Consider the following 14,145-nt stretch of genomic DNA (forward strand, 5'->3'; position numbering starts at 1 on the left):
TGCTGCTTAACTGATATTCCACAAACGCAATATCAATCAGAATGTATTGGTTTAACTAGTGGGCCTGCATAGAACATAGATTTGAAAAAAACATGTTTGTGTTGACTTCCACTTTAATTCTGCGAATTAACAAACAAGTAAACCGGCAAACTGTGTTCAAACAGACAACAAACAATACCTTTTGCTTTTACACTTTGATGTTTGGTGGTGTTAAAAAGAAAATGATCATTCTGTCCTTAACCGTGTCTTTGGTCAGTAGAGGCGGAGAGGCCGTCTTAGATGTCCCAACGTCACAAATATGTCATCACCCTCAACTCAAATTGGCTCTCTGGAAGATAGTTGTCCTGAAGCACGCACACCTCAAAGCCATAAAAATAGATTGCGAGTGACTCAGCCGTTATGTAAAGTCCATCTCTGATAGGGCCGCTTCGGGAGCTTTATGTCAGTTTAGCTGGATGCCACTGGAGCTGAGGTGACACTTGTCTTCTGTGTCCGAGCTTCAACACACACACACGCACGCACGCACGCACGCACACACACACACACACACACATCCACACAGACAAATACATGAGCGCTTATTTCCTCCTTCCTTCATTTTTCACTTTCAAGTCTACATTCCCAAGTGCATGCTTCCCAATGGACTAACATGCGATACACTCAGCACGATAGAATCCCTTCAGGCTAAACTGCTACATTATTAGCATTTTAGAGCGCACTGGGAGGGAAACACCACTTCACATATAAATCACTCTGGCCAGGTAGCCAGTTCAATCCATACTGGTAAACATGCATCCAGCACTCGATTCTACAGCCAGAGTAATGAGTGAACTCTTCTTTTTTTTTTTTTAAACATCACACACAAATCTCTTTATATTTTTCTACCGTTTCTTTTAAACAGGCAGTGATGCATACGCTCTCATTATCATCTGCATAGGCTTCCTGTGGGAACAATTTAAGCCGTCTTATAATGAGACATCTTAATCATCTTCCATGCAAATATATTTCCTGTCTAATTAACACTTAGTTTTTGTTATTCATTTCAATATTATTTCCGAGGCTTTCCCACCTTGAATTGGGAAACACTCTTATTAATCACACAGGGATTTGGAAAGACTCACAATGAGGACACTTCATAAAATACTTGTTTGACATATAAATCATATGAATGTGGACACAGAGGTGTGGGATCATTTTTGTTTTTTTTGTTACCATATGGAGGAACCTTGGTTTACAAATGACCCAAAGAAGCCTCAATTGTGCTTTCTCTCGCACTACGCATCACACATCTTTTTTTCCCATCTAAATTTTCCCTCAGTATGACTCTAAAGCACAGGTGTCAAACTCAAGGCCCAGGGGCCAGATCCGGCCCGCGACATCATGTTATGTGGCCCGCAACGACAAATAATGTGTTGACTTGACATGTTGTCTTCACTGTTAACACAACATATTCGATATTTCAAGCATTTGTTATCAATCCTTTGTTGTAAAATACATAGAAAAATGGTTGAACAAACTATTTATTGGCTTCTGACTTCAAAACTATCCTGACTTCAAAACTGAACTGACCAATTAGTTGTGTATAAGGCGATCATACATTTACACGTGTTGACAATCCTAACGGCCCTCTGAGTGAAATCAGAACTACGATGTGGCGACAAAAATGAGTTTGACACCCCCGCTCGAAAGAAAGAGAAAACTCCGCTAGCTAGACTGTGGGTGCTTTGGGCCCCCGACCCGTTGGCCCCACCCTTTACGTGCCCTTGAGCGGTACTAATCTGCCCAATACAACCCTGGCACATACCTAACACAAGTGTTTTAAAGTAAAGTGTATAAATAAATATTTGAATAAGGATATGGACACTCTATAATTAATATATATATATATACATTGATTGATTGATTATGCCGTGAATCGTGTGAAGGTGAATCACATTCTTGAATGCTTTGTGTCCTGTTTTATTTCCCTTTTTGAGCCCAACACGTTGGTCTGTTGTGTGTGTTTGTGTGACTGGATGACCAGGTTAAACGGAGGGGGCGGTGAAGGGCTGGATGCCAAGGAAGCAGAGCGTGCACGCAGCACCTTGAAGGCTTTGTGTGTTCATGCAAGCCTGAAGTCAGAGATGGGAAAAAAGACAGAGAGGAAAACAAAACTTGGCTAATTTGTTATGCACTAACAACAGGTTTAAAACAGAAACAGTAGTGCCCGTCCGTGTGTGTGTGAGAGAGAGATTGCGTGTGTGTAAGTTAATGACAGACTTAATTGGTGCCAGCAACTATCCCTCCCACTGCTCCTTATTCTACATCTACTAATGAAAAGTCTTCCACTCCCCAAAGACAAAGTGAGGAAAACTGTGCTGGGATTTAGTTGATGAATTCACACGACAACACGCACACATGCACGCACACACCACATTCATTCATGAATGCATCTACTGACACATGTAAAACAGCTACAGGCGAGCTTGTTTCAAGAAGCGACTACATGCAATGTGACTTTCTTCCAAATAGAAACATGCACATTATTTACATTAATGTCTTCGGATTTCAAACTCATCTGAATTCATGTCCTGAATACTGAATGCTACTAGGTATGTACAACAACTGGTCACAACATTAGGAACAACTGCATAAACCAACGTGATCCAATACAGATGGTCAGATAAATAAAACATTCAAACGTGTTGTTATGTGTGTGTAAAAATAGATGTAATGTATATACCGGTACTGTAGATTATTACAATGCTAAAATTGGTCTTTAGCAAAGCCCTGAGCAACTGTGATCCCATTTTCAGCTGACAGCAAGTGGTAAAATGCCCCCTAAAATAGCTAAAAACGGGTGTATTTTGCTGCTTAATTCATATTCCACAAATGCAAAATTAATCAGATTACCGTGTTTAGACTAGTGGTGTCACATAAAAGATATTAGTGTAAAGAACATTTTTAACTTGACGCTTTTAGTTTGACCTATTGAAATTCGGGCAATATGGATTTTACCATGGGATGTAATTTATAACTATGACATTTCAACAAAAAAAAATCGACCTGTCGTTGAACCTACCCTTGATTCATTAATATTACTAAATATATTATTATTATTATTATTGTTATTGCTATTATGAAAACCTGATATGCTGGAGAAAAAAAACGAGGGCAGATTTGGGATCAGCGCAAAAAAGTCATCTAGAATAGTTTACTTGCATCCCTGATTTAAAAAAAATGTCGTAAAAATTTATTGACCAGTGTTAATATCTTTCTAAAGGCAAGTATTGCCGCAGTTGTCATATTGGCGCTCCTTTAAGGGTGCAGGTATACTTAATGTTGTTGCCAGTGAGAGTACTGCATTGAAAAGGAGAAAGAGTTCAGTCCAGGCTCTCAAAAGCATGGGCATACAGTACTTTCTTTCCTCCAGTACCACTGCTAGATCTGACTTGCCACCCGACAAACGGCAACACTAGATACAGAAGAGTCATCCCCACCAGAAAAATACATTTATCCCACCTGTTGCAATAAAGGACGCAGTCACGCTCTGCCCCGTTTGTGCTTCTTCAGACTGTAAATTGTAGCGATCCCTGTGGAGGTCTCTTGTGCTGTCTCGTTAGAGTCTGAGCTGTGAGTCCTTCCCTTGAGGGTCTGACTTTGTCCCTGTGAGGAACGGCCACAAAAGAAAAGAAAAAAAGTTACAAACAATTCAAAAATTCTCACCTCCTCTGCCACAACCTCTGTGGTATATTTAAACAAAGAAATGTCCACATATATATGATGAGTCTCTGATTTGCTCCGATTTGATGGGTTATTGCAAAAAAACTGTGATCAATACTATCAATAGGGGAAGTAACGATTGACAAAATGTCCTTGGTCAACTGGAAACTTAAAAAGGTTAATAGCAACATTTTCAAAATGTATAAAGGCATGTGAGAATCTCTCACTGAATCCCTCGCTGAATGTTCTGAACTATTTTAAAGTCAACCCAAACATTTTTTACAAGAATGTGTTCTATGCAAGCCCACTAGTTGAAACAAGGCATTCTGATAAATATTGCATTTGTGGAATAAGGGTTAATCCACTAGTTTTTAGCCATCTCTGGGGGCGGCCATTTTGTCACTTGTGTCGACTGAAAATGACATCACAACTGCTCAGTGCTCAGGTAACGACCAATCACGGCTCACCTGTTTTCTGAAGCTGACTCGTGATTGGTCATTACCTGAGCCCTGAGTAGTTGTTGACAGTTTCAGTTGACAGAAATGACAAAATGGCCTCCCCCTGACATGGCTAAAAAGGGCTGGATTTAGCTGCTTAACTTAATGCCGGTGTTGTCCTGAGCAGAATCCTGCACAGCTCAACTTCCTATATTTGACCTCAAACTAGTTAAAGTTGAATCAACAGCACCTCCGCTGGTTGCAGCCAAGTAGTGCATGCCATTAATTAACAATAATTTTTCAATTCAGTTCATTCATTCATTTCTAATTAATCAACTGACTAGTATGCCCATGCCTCTTGCAAACCAAAGGCCACTTGGTTTTGTTTTTGGTTTTTTTACCACACACAAACAAACACTGATCATATCCAGTGTTGCTAATGCCAGCCTCGATTTACAAAATGAGACAAGTCGGATTTTGGAGCCAGCCACTGGTTGTCATAAAAACTAGGTGACTGTTGGAGCTATTTTGATGCAGTTCACATATTGTTTACATCACACACCCTCCTGCCATGTCCTATTTCCCATATGCCTCCGAGTAGATGTGTGTGTGCGCGTGTGTGTGTGTGTGGAGAGAGCAAGAGAGAGAGAGAGTGTATATGGAGAGCTGTCTCCCTGACATCCCATCATCCCAAATAATCATCCCACAGTCATGCGTGAGATGCAATTTCCTTTAAACAATAGCAGGCTGGCTCGCCTCGCTGACCCTCAACCTCTCAGGCTGTGGGAAAACAAAGACTCACACACACAGAACACACACAACCACTCAGCGCACATTAACAGCAACACGTGTGGAGGCAAAAAAAAAAAAAGAGCATTTTATCCGAGCGCAGTAGTGGTGGTGACACAATCTCTTCATGCTCGAGTCCAATAATTATTGGTAGCATGTCATCGACATCGCTAATGGAATAGCAGGTGAGACAAATCAATCATCCTTCTACTGAGAAAGAAAAAAAAAAAAGTCAAATGATGCTGAATCACCCCATATATGTCCTTAAGAGAAAAGTTTGAAGGATTTTGGCTGGCCTACTTTGAGTGGCGTGATAATTCAGGTGGCTCCTGTTGGGCACGCCAATCACAATCTAGCCCGGCAGTAGGTTGTCTGTTCACATTTGTGCTAATGCCGCGCTGCGTTCATTTGCCTCAAATACTTGACGATGACTGTAATGATGCTCTTATTCTGTCTCCTTTTGCGCCAAGCGCTCTGCCTTCCAGTGTCTGGCAATGTCAACGTCCAAATATAACAGTCATGACTCCACGCTGACAATTTCAAGTCCTCTGAGATTTTTAGCACTGCGTCAACGTACTTTAATTGTGTGTGAGTAACTTGGGGAACATTGTTAGGGCAGAATATGAAAATGGAGGCGGACCTCCACTCAGGCTAAACTATTGACGACGGTGAAATTTATTGCGAAATATTCAAGTGATCATTTTTCTTTATCGGTTTTTACAGTATACAGGCAAGTCCGAATTTAGAGCTGTGTACCTTTCAGTGTATCACATTGTTTCTGCAACATGCTATGCATCACTGAGGTCTAACGGCAAGAAAACGAGGCAGAGAAGGTCCCCAAGCGAAACTGAGCTCCAGTGATAGTCATTGTTCCCACGGAGCGCGTGTGTTAAAAGGGAAGTCAACACAATTTTTTTTTTTTTCAAGAATATGTTCTATGCAAGCCCACTAGTTGAAACAAGGCATTCTGACAAATATTACGTTTGTGGAATAAGAGTTAATCCACCCGTTTTTAGCCATCTCTGGGGTCGGCCATTTTGTCTTCTGCCGAATGAAAATGACATCATGACTGCTCACAACGACCGATCACGGCTCAGATTCAGAAAACAGGTCAGCCGTGATTGTCGTTGAGAGCAGTTGTGATGTCATTTTCACTCGACAGAAGACAAAATGGCCGCCCCCAGAGATGGCTAAAAACGAGTGCATTTTTCTGCTTAATTTATATTCCACAAACGCAAAATTAATCAGAATGCCGTGTTTCAACTAGTGGGCATGCTGGGAAGATATTCTTGAAAAAAATATGTTTGGGTTGACTTGCCCTTTAAAGTAGCAGTTGTTTGAAGCAGTTATCCATTGCGACTTTTGCTTGATTTTCTTAAAAACGTTTATTACCAAGCAGGCTACTGCTTTTAATGTACAAATGGTTCATAGAGGAAGGCATAACATGTTTTGACAGTTCCTTTTATTTCAGTGGTATGCAGTCAGGGCCAGCAAGACCTTTTCTGCTCGCCTAAATACCATCAAAAGCACCTTATCAATGTACATGAAATTATATAATTTTTTTCCTAACTGTCTATTATCTTATTTCGCAGTGTGTCTTGGCCGCCCAGCTTCTTGCCGTATGTATGTTCGATTTTTCTTGTTGTTGCTGTCCAATCAGATATCGACCTCCGTGTGTTGCTCTCTGGAAAATGGTGGTGACAAAAATGTGGCTGACCAGGCCGTTTAAATTCTGAGGCTTGGCCAAATGTTTGTAAGGTCAAAAAAAAAATAATTCCTGTATCTGCACATTTATCCAGACCCTCACCATGACAATACCCGCAGGGAAAAGTTCAAAGTTTGAAACAAACACATGTTTAAATGTGTGCGGGTATGCTATGGATTTGCTCTATCAACAATTGCAATTGTACAATTAAAAGACTAGACAGGTGACGCGCCCAAGAGAGAACCTCGCATTCCTCTCTGAGAACGTACATACGGGCGCGGCCCTGAGGCAGAGACATGCTTTGAGCAGATCTTAGGAAATGACAGCGCAAACAGGTCGCTCTGTTGCTTCCATCACATGTGATCTCCTGGGCAGCAGGCAATAAGACTGTCAGTGGGAAGACAGAAGCAATATGATGGACGTAAAGGGAAGGCTCATTCGACACTATGCCGTCTTCCATCATGCACTCCTTCCACCTATGTAGCCAACAGATTCCTTTCTATTCCTTTAAACCAGAGGTGGCTTCCATTTGCACTTGAATAACTTAACATTCGCAGAGCTGCAGAGATCCTGCACACTAAATCCTGTAAAGTACATGATGTGATCATGCATAGTGATATCTCAGAATGGTCATTGTACGTTTAAAATGACTCAACGTGGCATCTACTATTTTAAAGCGCAGAGCCTGCAAGGCAAATGTGAACATAAAGTCAGCCAGTTCCATGTTTTATGTAACTAATATATTCTTACATGTCAAGATGAAGGGTGTTTTTATGATGAGATGAAAACATTGAAGTGAGACATATATTTAAAATGATTTGTATGCATGTGTCTCATTGAAGATTGTGAAATATAATTTTCCCCCTCCTATCATATTGTATGGTACTTTATTTTGTATGGACTGCAGGCCACAAACAGCCACTGCGTTCTTCAATCGGGTCAGCAAGCATTTAAATTGAATTTGTTTAGTTGTCTTTTTCCAAATATTGGTGAATTAACATGTGTATTCATTTTTGTATTCCTTATTTTATTTAAAACAAAGTTTATTTATTCATTGCAATTAGTAACATTTATTTGTAAAATAAACATGAAAATACAGCTGTAATAAATAATTGTTTATTGAATTTCTGCATGATTAAGCTCTGAATTGTCACTGATGATGTAGTGGTACCTTCGCATGAATTCAGTGCAGGCATATGGGCTCAGTTCCCATTCAGTTACTAGTAAATATGACTAGCAGCTGGGAATGGATGGGTATATATTAAAATATACTAGTAGTATATAATATACTACGTCTAGCCAAAAACCTTGTCCCTCCAAAATGGTCATTTTTCAGGAGACCGCAAAAATGGCAAGTTTGTCCAACCATTAGCATTGCATCTTGAAAGAGAGCAAGCAACGATCAACACTTTAGATTGGTCAGTAATGTGTAAAAAAAATAAAAATAAAAAAATAAAACAAAAAACTGAGCAATAGCATAGATTTTTGAAAAAATGTGAAATTCACCAAAATGTGACTTTTGAGGTGAGGTTTGGGCCCGACGGCAGCGATATTTTACATTAGAATTTCAATTTTTTAAAACATCATCTACAAATGACCTGGCCCCACCCATGGACTTTTTGGGTGGGGCCCATCATCAGCCTATTTAAAAAAGTGCCCCTTGAGAACTTAAGTTTGCCCATCCTTGGCCTTCTAGGTTTTTAATTGTGAAATAATTACTTATAGCAATAACCATTTCTCTTTTTAACCCTAATCATAATCCAAAGACAAAACGGGAAAATGGTTAAGTTAGCTAACAGTTAAGATACTATTCTAACAGCCTTAAAATGAAACGGTGTACAGTAAAAAGTGTCTTCCTGTTTAGTATTTAAAGCGAGGAAGGTCACAAGGAAGGACGCAAGGTTGACAACTTCATATTGGAACGTGTCCTGCACACACGCTCGTAGCAGCTCTCTCGCTCTCTCTCTCTCTCTCTCTCTCTCTCTCGTCTCTCTGTCTCTCTCTCTCTCTCTCTCTTTCTCTCTGCAAGCTAGTTAGTCGTACATGGCTAGATCAAAACAAACAACCGATATAATGTTCTGCCCTGTATTATTTCGTTTGGTGTCAGCTATCAAGCTTTACCTGCTTGGCTTGAAGGTTCTTTTGATTCAGTTGTTCAGCAAACGTTTCGAGTTGCCAGGTTGGTTAAGTCTTCTTGCTGGTTCGTATTTGACAGCTCGCTTCCGCTTGCAGCAACCCAATGACCTTGATACATGGTCTAATTTTCTTTTTACTGCATAGCGTTCATGCCGAATTTAGGGGAAAGGCGTAACACTTGTAAATCCTATAAATATATGATCCGTGGCCGCGTCTGTGTTTGTTGTCACTCCAGGTAATGTTTAAATGGTCTGTTTTCATGATGCAGGTTGGTTTGAAGTAGAGCACAAGACGCCCATTGGTTGCCAGTCAGCTGTTTATCAGCCAATCACCACAGAGCATATTTAAGATACGAGGAACTCCTCGCTTTACGACTAAGTTCCTTTCATGCGACACCGACGTAACAGATTTTGTACGGCATTTAAATAATGATTCAGTTAAAATGTATTGCACGTTAGTTAAATAAAAAATGTACCCAAATGAATAGTTGAATACAAACTGTTAAGATTAAATGCAACTGCATTGTGTTTAAACGTTAAATACAATTGAACTTTTAAAATCCTGCACTGGATTTAAAAAAAAAAAATGTTTAAGCCACTGTACTATTATGCAGAGTTTGAAAATGTAGATCATTGCAAACTATGATTTACCGTAGTTGAAAGATATACAAAGCAATAAGAGCCATTCATTTTAATATTAAACAGGTTTATGTTTTCATTTCTGTCCAGAACATTCATCTTATTCTTCATGATTTGAAATGTGACTTTTTTTTTTTCATACCACGGAGCAGGTTCACAGTGGTTAGCACATCTGGCTCACAGTTTAGAGGTTCTGAGTTTGAATCTTAGCTCAAACCCTCCTCTGTGGAGTTTGCATGTTCTCCGTGTGCTTGCGTGGGTTTTCTCCAGGTGTTCTTCCACTTTCCAAAAGCATGCAATGTTAGGTTCATTGAAGTTTGTTTGTACAGTACATGTGCATTGCCTTTGATCTTTTACCAGTCCAGTGCTTATGCTGCTTCTTGCCCAAAGTAATCTGGGAAAAGCTCCAGTTTACCCACCACCCTAATGAGGAAGCGCTATAAAAATGGATTAATATTTTCAACAACCACAAATTCTTGCCACACATTTAACAACAGTCACCTCACATGGCATTGAATGGTCCTAAAAATGATATAAATGTCTTCCTTATCTCGTGACATTCCATCTGATAACTGTGTCCTCTTCTGCCTCTGCCAGTGATGCCCAGACAAGATGGCAAGGTTGCCATAGTGACGGGAGGAGGCAGGGGAATCGGCTATGAGGTGGCCCGCCACATGGCCAAACTGGGGGCACATGTTATAATAGGTACAGTATCATATCCCACCTTACCTTTCCGCCATGTAAACAGCATTGAGTACAGCAGACTGCCTAAACAAACATTTGACAGAGCCTGCATCAGATATTGGTGTCCAGCTTTTAACACTCAACTTTGCAACATAATTTACCAATGGCAGAGTGGCTGTAATTAGATTGCAGTAAATCAGAATCTGAAAAGTACTTCTCAACAATCATCAAGTGTTTAATAAATAGTAAAATAAGCATCACAAGAGACATGATTCAATTAGTCCAACACAGCAATAAGTCAAAGTGCCAGAGGGAAAAGATTTCTAAAATAAAATAGTATTCATAAGTCAGAAGTAGATGGTGGCAGTGTCCTTGTCCACTCATTTTCCTGACTCATATATCCTTTCATCTTTTGTTGCTTGTATGCGGTCATTTAGAAATGTGAGTCAGAACACCCAATCCTTGTGCTTTTGTACCTCAGGGAGATTTTTGAGGGAAAAAAATCCCAATTTGTGTAGGGCATGCCATTCAACTCTATTTAACTAAACGACCCATTATACTCAGTTTTAGATTCTGAAAACACTATCGACCCCCTTCGCAAATGAGATGTTGCATCTCAAGGCAAGAGATGAGCAATAATAAAGGAAAATAGTCTTCAGGGTGTAGAAAATAGGACCCAGAAAACCAGTTGGTTTAACAGATGTATGTTCTCTGAGGGTTGGCTGATATAGAAAGTGTATTTTCCCGTTAATATATATCTTTCTTTAAAGCGGTCAACCCAAACATATTTTTTTAAGAATATGTTCTATGCAGGCCCACAGCATTCTGATTAATATTGTGTTTATGTAATATGAGTTAAGTAACAAAATCCACCCGTTTTCAGCCATCTCTGGGGGCGGCCATTTTGTCACTTCTGTCGACTGAAAATGACATCACACATCATAGCTCAGCTTCAGAAAACAGGTGAGCCGTGATTGGTCGTTATCCGAGCCCTGAGGGAATGTAATGTCATTTTCAATCAACAGAAGTCACAAAATGGCCGCCCCTTGAGATGGCAAAAAAACCCAACATATTTCATATTAATCATATTGGCTTGTTTCAACTAGTGGGTCTGCATAGAACATATTCTTCAAAAAAATATGTTTGGGTTGACTTCCCTCTTTAACAACAACCGTAGTGATATTGCCATGGCAGCTTTATTTGCAACTATTCATCTCTTCTCTTTCTGCCCGTCTGTTGGCTTCCAATTGCAGAAAGCGCGTACCCTCTGTTTTGTTGTGGTGTCGGGCATAGTAATTCTCCACAGATAATAGCGCCATAGCTGAAAGGCTTCCGTTTTAACGAGTTGCAACAGACTTTCTTTCAATATGCCCTTTTTAAGACAGCAAATTAGCTGAGAATTAGCTCTGTCCATTGCGTTTCTCAACTCAATTCAATTCATTTGTTTTTAATAGGTCAATGTCTAAAATGCCTTTTTCTTTTCATAAAAGATTACTTGGATCATAAGCCTGACTACAGTACAGTACCACAGTAAAAAAAAAGATGGTGACAGTCCAAACAGCAGTGACTTTACATTTTTGTATTCTGCAATATACAAAGGGAAAAGAATAAAAGAACACCGAATAATGCACACTGATAATGAAGCCGATAATACGTCAAATGCCCTTGCAAAAAACTGGCCGTAATATTGTCTATTTATTTTGTGATGACATCTACAAATGGATACACAAGTGTACTTAACTTGATATTCTCTACACTATTCCCCAATCCCCACCCGTCAGAATTAGGAAGTGTTAACACTGCCAGTGGAGTATTTCATCCATAATTAATAGTTTGCCAGTGACAGGCAAGTCCCAGGTTGCATTCAACAGGCTGTCGTTCACCCTCAAGAACATGAAAAAAGGCAGCGTGACACGTGCTGTCTTTTGTGGATACATTTAGAATATTAAAGACATTCTAGTTAGATCTGATTATGAGCTGAATTAGAATCTCCGTCTTAAATTTCCCAAACTTTGGCGCATTGACTGCAAAATTGTCATTCTTTGTTCATCCCAGCACCATGCACAGAATATTGTGATGAATCACATGGGACCCCCACAACTCCAATTATCGAGACAAAGGTCATAAATGTTGTTGCGCCTGATATCTCTTCACTTCAAGGTTAATTCAACATTGTCCATTCCAATCACAAGCTCGAAACCAAAATGAAATTCAGCTTTAGTCCTTCGCCCTGCGTTCACTGCAACGTCTGTGTCAGAGTATCCTTGAAGATGTCGGAAACACAAATGAGACTTGAGCACCGCGTATGATTACACGCACACACCCCCCCAAAAAAAAAAAATCAATACCTTAAGAACTTTAACGTCTGTTGTAATCTCAAACAATCCATCTGAGATTCAAGATGCTTCCCCCCCCCGCACCATCCTTGTATCCTCAAAAGAGGTGAACATGTTTATGGTTAAGTGGACGTATTTCTTCTAAAAGAATGGATGCATAATTCAAGCGGGGTGGTCTTTTAGAAAGTTAATATCCTTTGATTAACAGTTGCACAACATATCTCTATTAATAACATCATAAATAGTAAATAAACACCTCAGATTCCTACGGGCTTTAACAAAGTGTCACTTATGTTCAACGTTAATTAAAGATGTCCTCATTCAGTTTTTTAATGAGCCTGCAAGTTAATACGTACATGTAGATGGAGCTCCAATGTGACGATTGTTTGGGAGAAAAAACGTCTTCAGCTGTGCTGTGCTGGAATGAATTCACACACGCGCACAAAATCTCATCTCACTAAAACAAATTTCAATCAGTGACTTGATAGAAATTTGTGAACATTCAAGATGCTGTGTGAGTGTTTTGCTTTCCCATTCGACAAGTAATGTACACATTTACTTTGGAAATTGGCATCCATTTTCGCTAATGAAACAATCCTCGCAAGCAATGAGAAATGACCTTCTTGGTGCTCGGAAAGTAAGCACACGCAAGCGTCAACCTCCGGATGTGCAACATCCTCTCACTCCTGGATTTATTAGGCAAAACCAATGCAGTGTAATTCAACAAGCACACAGTAAATCCTCCTTTTATGACACGTATAATCTTCAGAACGCTCTTGGAGAAAACGCTTAGTCCCTGCGAGTTAGTCATTTTCCACTTGCAGTTTTTAGATCTTCTGCTAGCTTTCTGGGATTAGCCCTCAGTGTCAGAGAAAGAACTCATATTTTGAAAATTCGATCAATTCTTGTGTTAAAACTTTTAGGGATCATCTCTCTTGACACTTTTTGACACACCTCTAACAAAGAGAGTTCTTTTACAAATATATATATATTTTTTAGGTTTATTGCTCACCGAAATCTCAAACTCATTTTAATCCAATTTGGAGTTTATGAAAAAGTGGGTCTCATCAGTCTGTATGTTTCAGAGCTCTGCAGATAATGTCTGAACTGGGTCTCCTCGAAGCTAATCGCCAAATGCTTGGCACGAATGACAAATTTAGAATAGTAAGTAGGGATGTCACAATATCGGCAATATCGTCATATTGCGATATTAAAATTGCCGCAATGTATCGTCGTCGTCGTCTCGTCGCGATATTAATAGCAGCAAATCTGTTTAAAAGCCCAATTTGCTCTCCATTTGTGCAGTTCCAGCACCATCTGGCGCTTACTTTATTAGTGCAGTTTAATTTGATGCAATTTTTTGCCACCTATAATGGATGGATAAATGTTTAAGAACCAGGCTAATCGCCAGATAAAGGGGGAACATACCACATTTGAGTTCCTCCACAAATTGACCCGACTCACCGTGTGTGCGTGCATTAGCAAGTAAGTGCCTCAATATTAGGTGTTCGGTCATCTATTTATTTGTGAATGCTGTTATTATGTAAAAAAAACAGAATATTGTGATGTTTTTTTTATATATATATTTTTTCACAATATTGTGAGCTCATTCACTGCCAAACATTTTCATACCCTGACGTTTGAAAAAAAAAAATAGAAAAAAAATATAAATAAGTTCCTGGGAATGAATGGCCGAACTGCGAAAAGATAGTAAATTT

General features: G+C 39.5%; 2 protein-coding genes across 5 annotated transcripts in view; one reads left to right on the forward strand and one right to left on the reverse strand.

Annotated features, from left to right (window-relative positions):
* znf148 (zinc finger protein 148) overlaps nt 1-14,145 on the reverse strand; it is a 65,716-nt gene that overhangs the window by 14,631 nt on the left and 36,940 nt on the right. For 2 of the 3 annotated variants that reach the window (XM_086050853.1, XM_086050849.1), the window contains exons 1-2: nt 8,755-9,008; nt 3,502-3,645 (exon numbers count right to left, since the gene is read on the reverse strand). The gene's annotated coding sequence lies outside the window, so the exon portion shown is untranslated. Of the gene's footprint in view, nt 1-3,501; nt 3,646-8,754; nt 9,009-14,145 lie in introns of those variants that run through there. The other variant, XM_086050850.1, reaches the window with a different exon arrangement.
* LOC147136555 (polyprenol dehydrogenase) overlaps nt 1-14,145 on the forward strand; it is a 33,752-nt gene that overhangs the window by 4,149 nt on the left and 15,458 nt on the right. The window contains exons 1-2 of one of the 2 annotated variants that reach the window (XM_086050855.1): nt 8,625-8,812; nt 10,005-10,112. In XM_086050855.1, the coding sequence (XP_085906981.1) occupies nt 8,677-8,812; nt 10,005-10,112 (244 nt within the window). In that variant the 5' untranslated portion in view covers nt 8,625-8,676. Of the gene's footprint in view, nt 1-8,624; nt 8,813-10,004; nt 10,113-14,145 lie in introns of those variants that run through there. The other variant, XM_086050856.1, reaches the window with a different exon arrangement.

This window comes from Filicampus tigris, chromosome 14, assembly GCF_054856515.1.
Source record: "Filicampus tigris isolate MCC_2025a chromosome 14, RoL_Ftig_1.0, whole genome shotgun sequence".
Taxonomy (NCBI): domain Eukaryota; kingdom Metazoa; phylum Chordata; class Actinopteri; order Syngnathiformes; family Syngnathidae; genus Filicampus; species Filicampus tigris.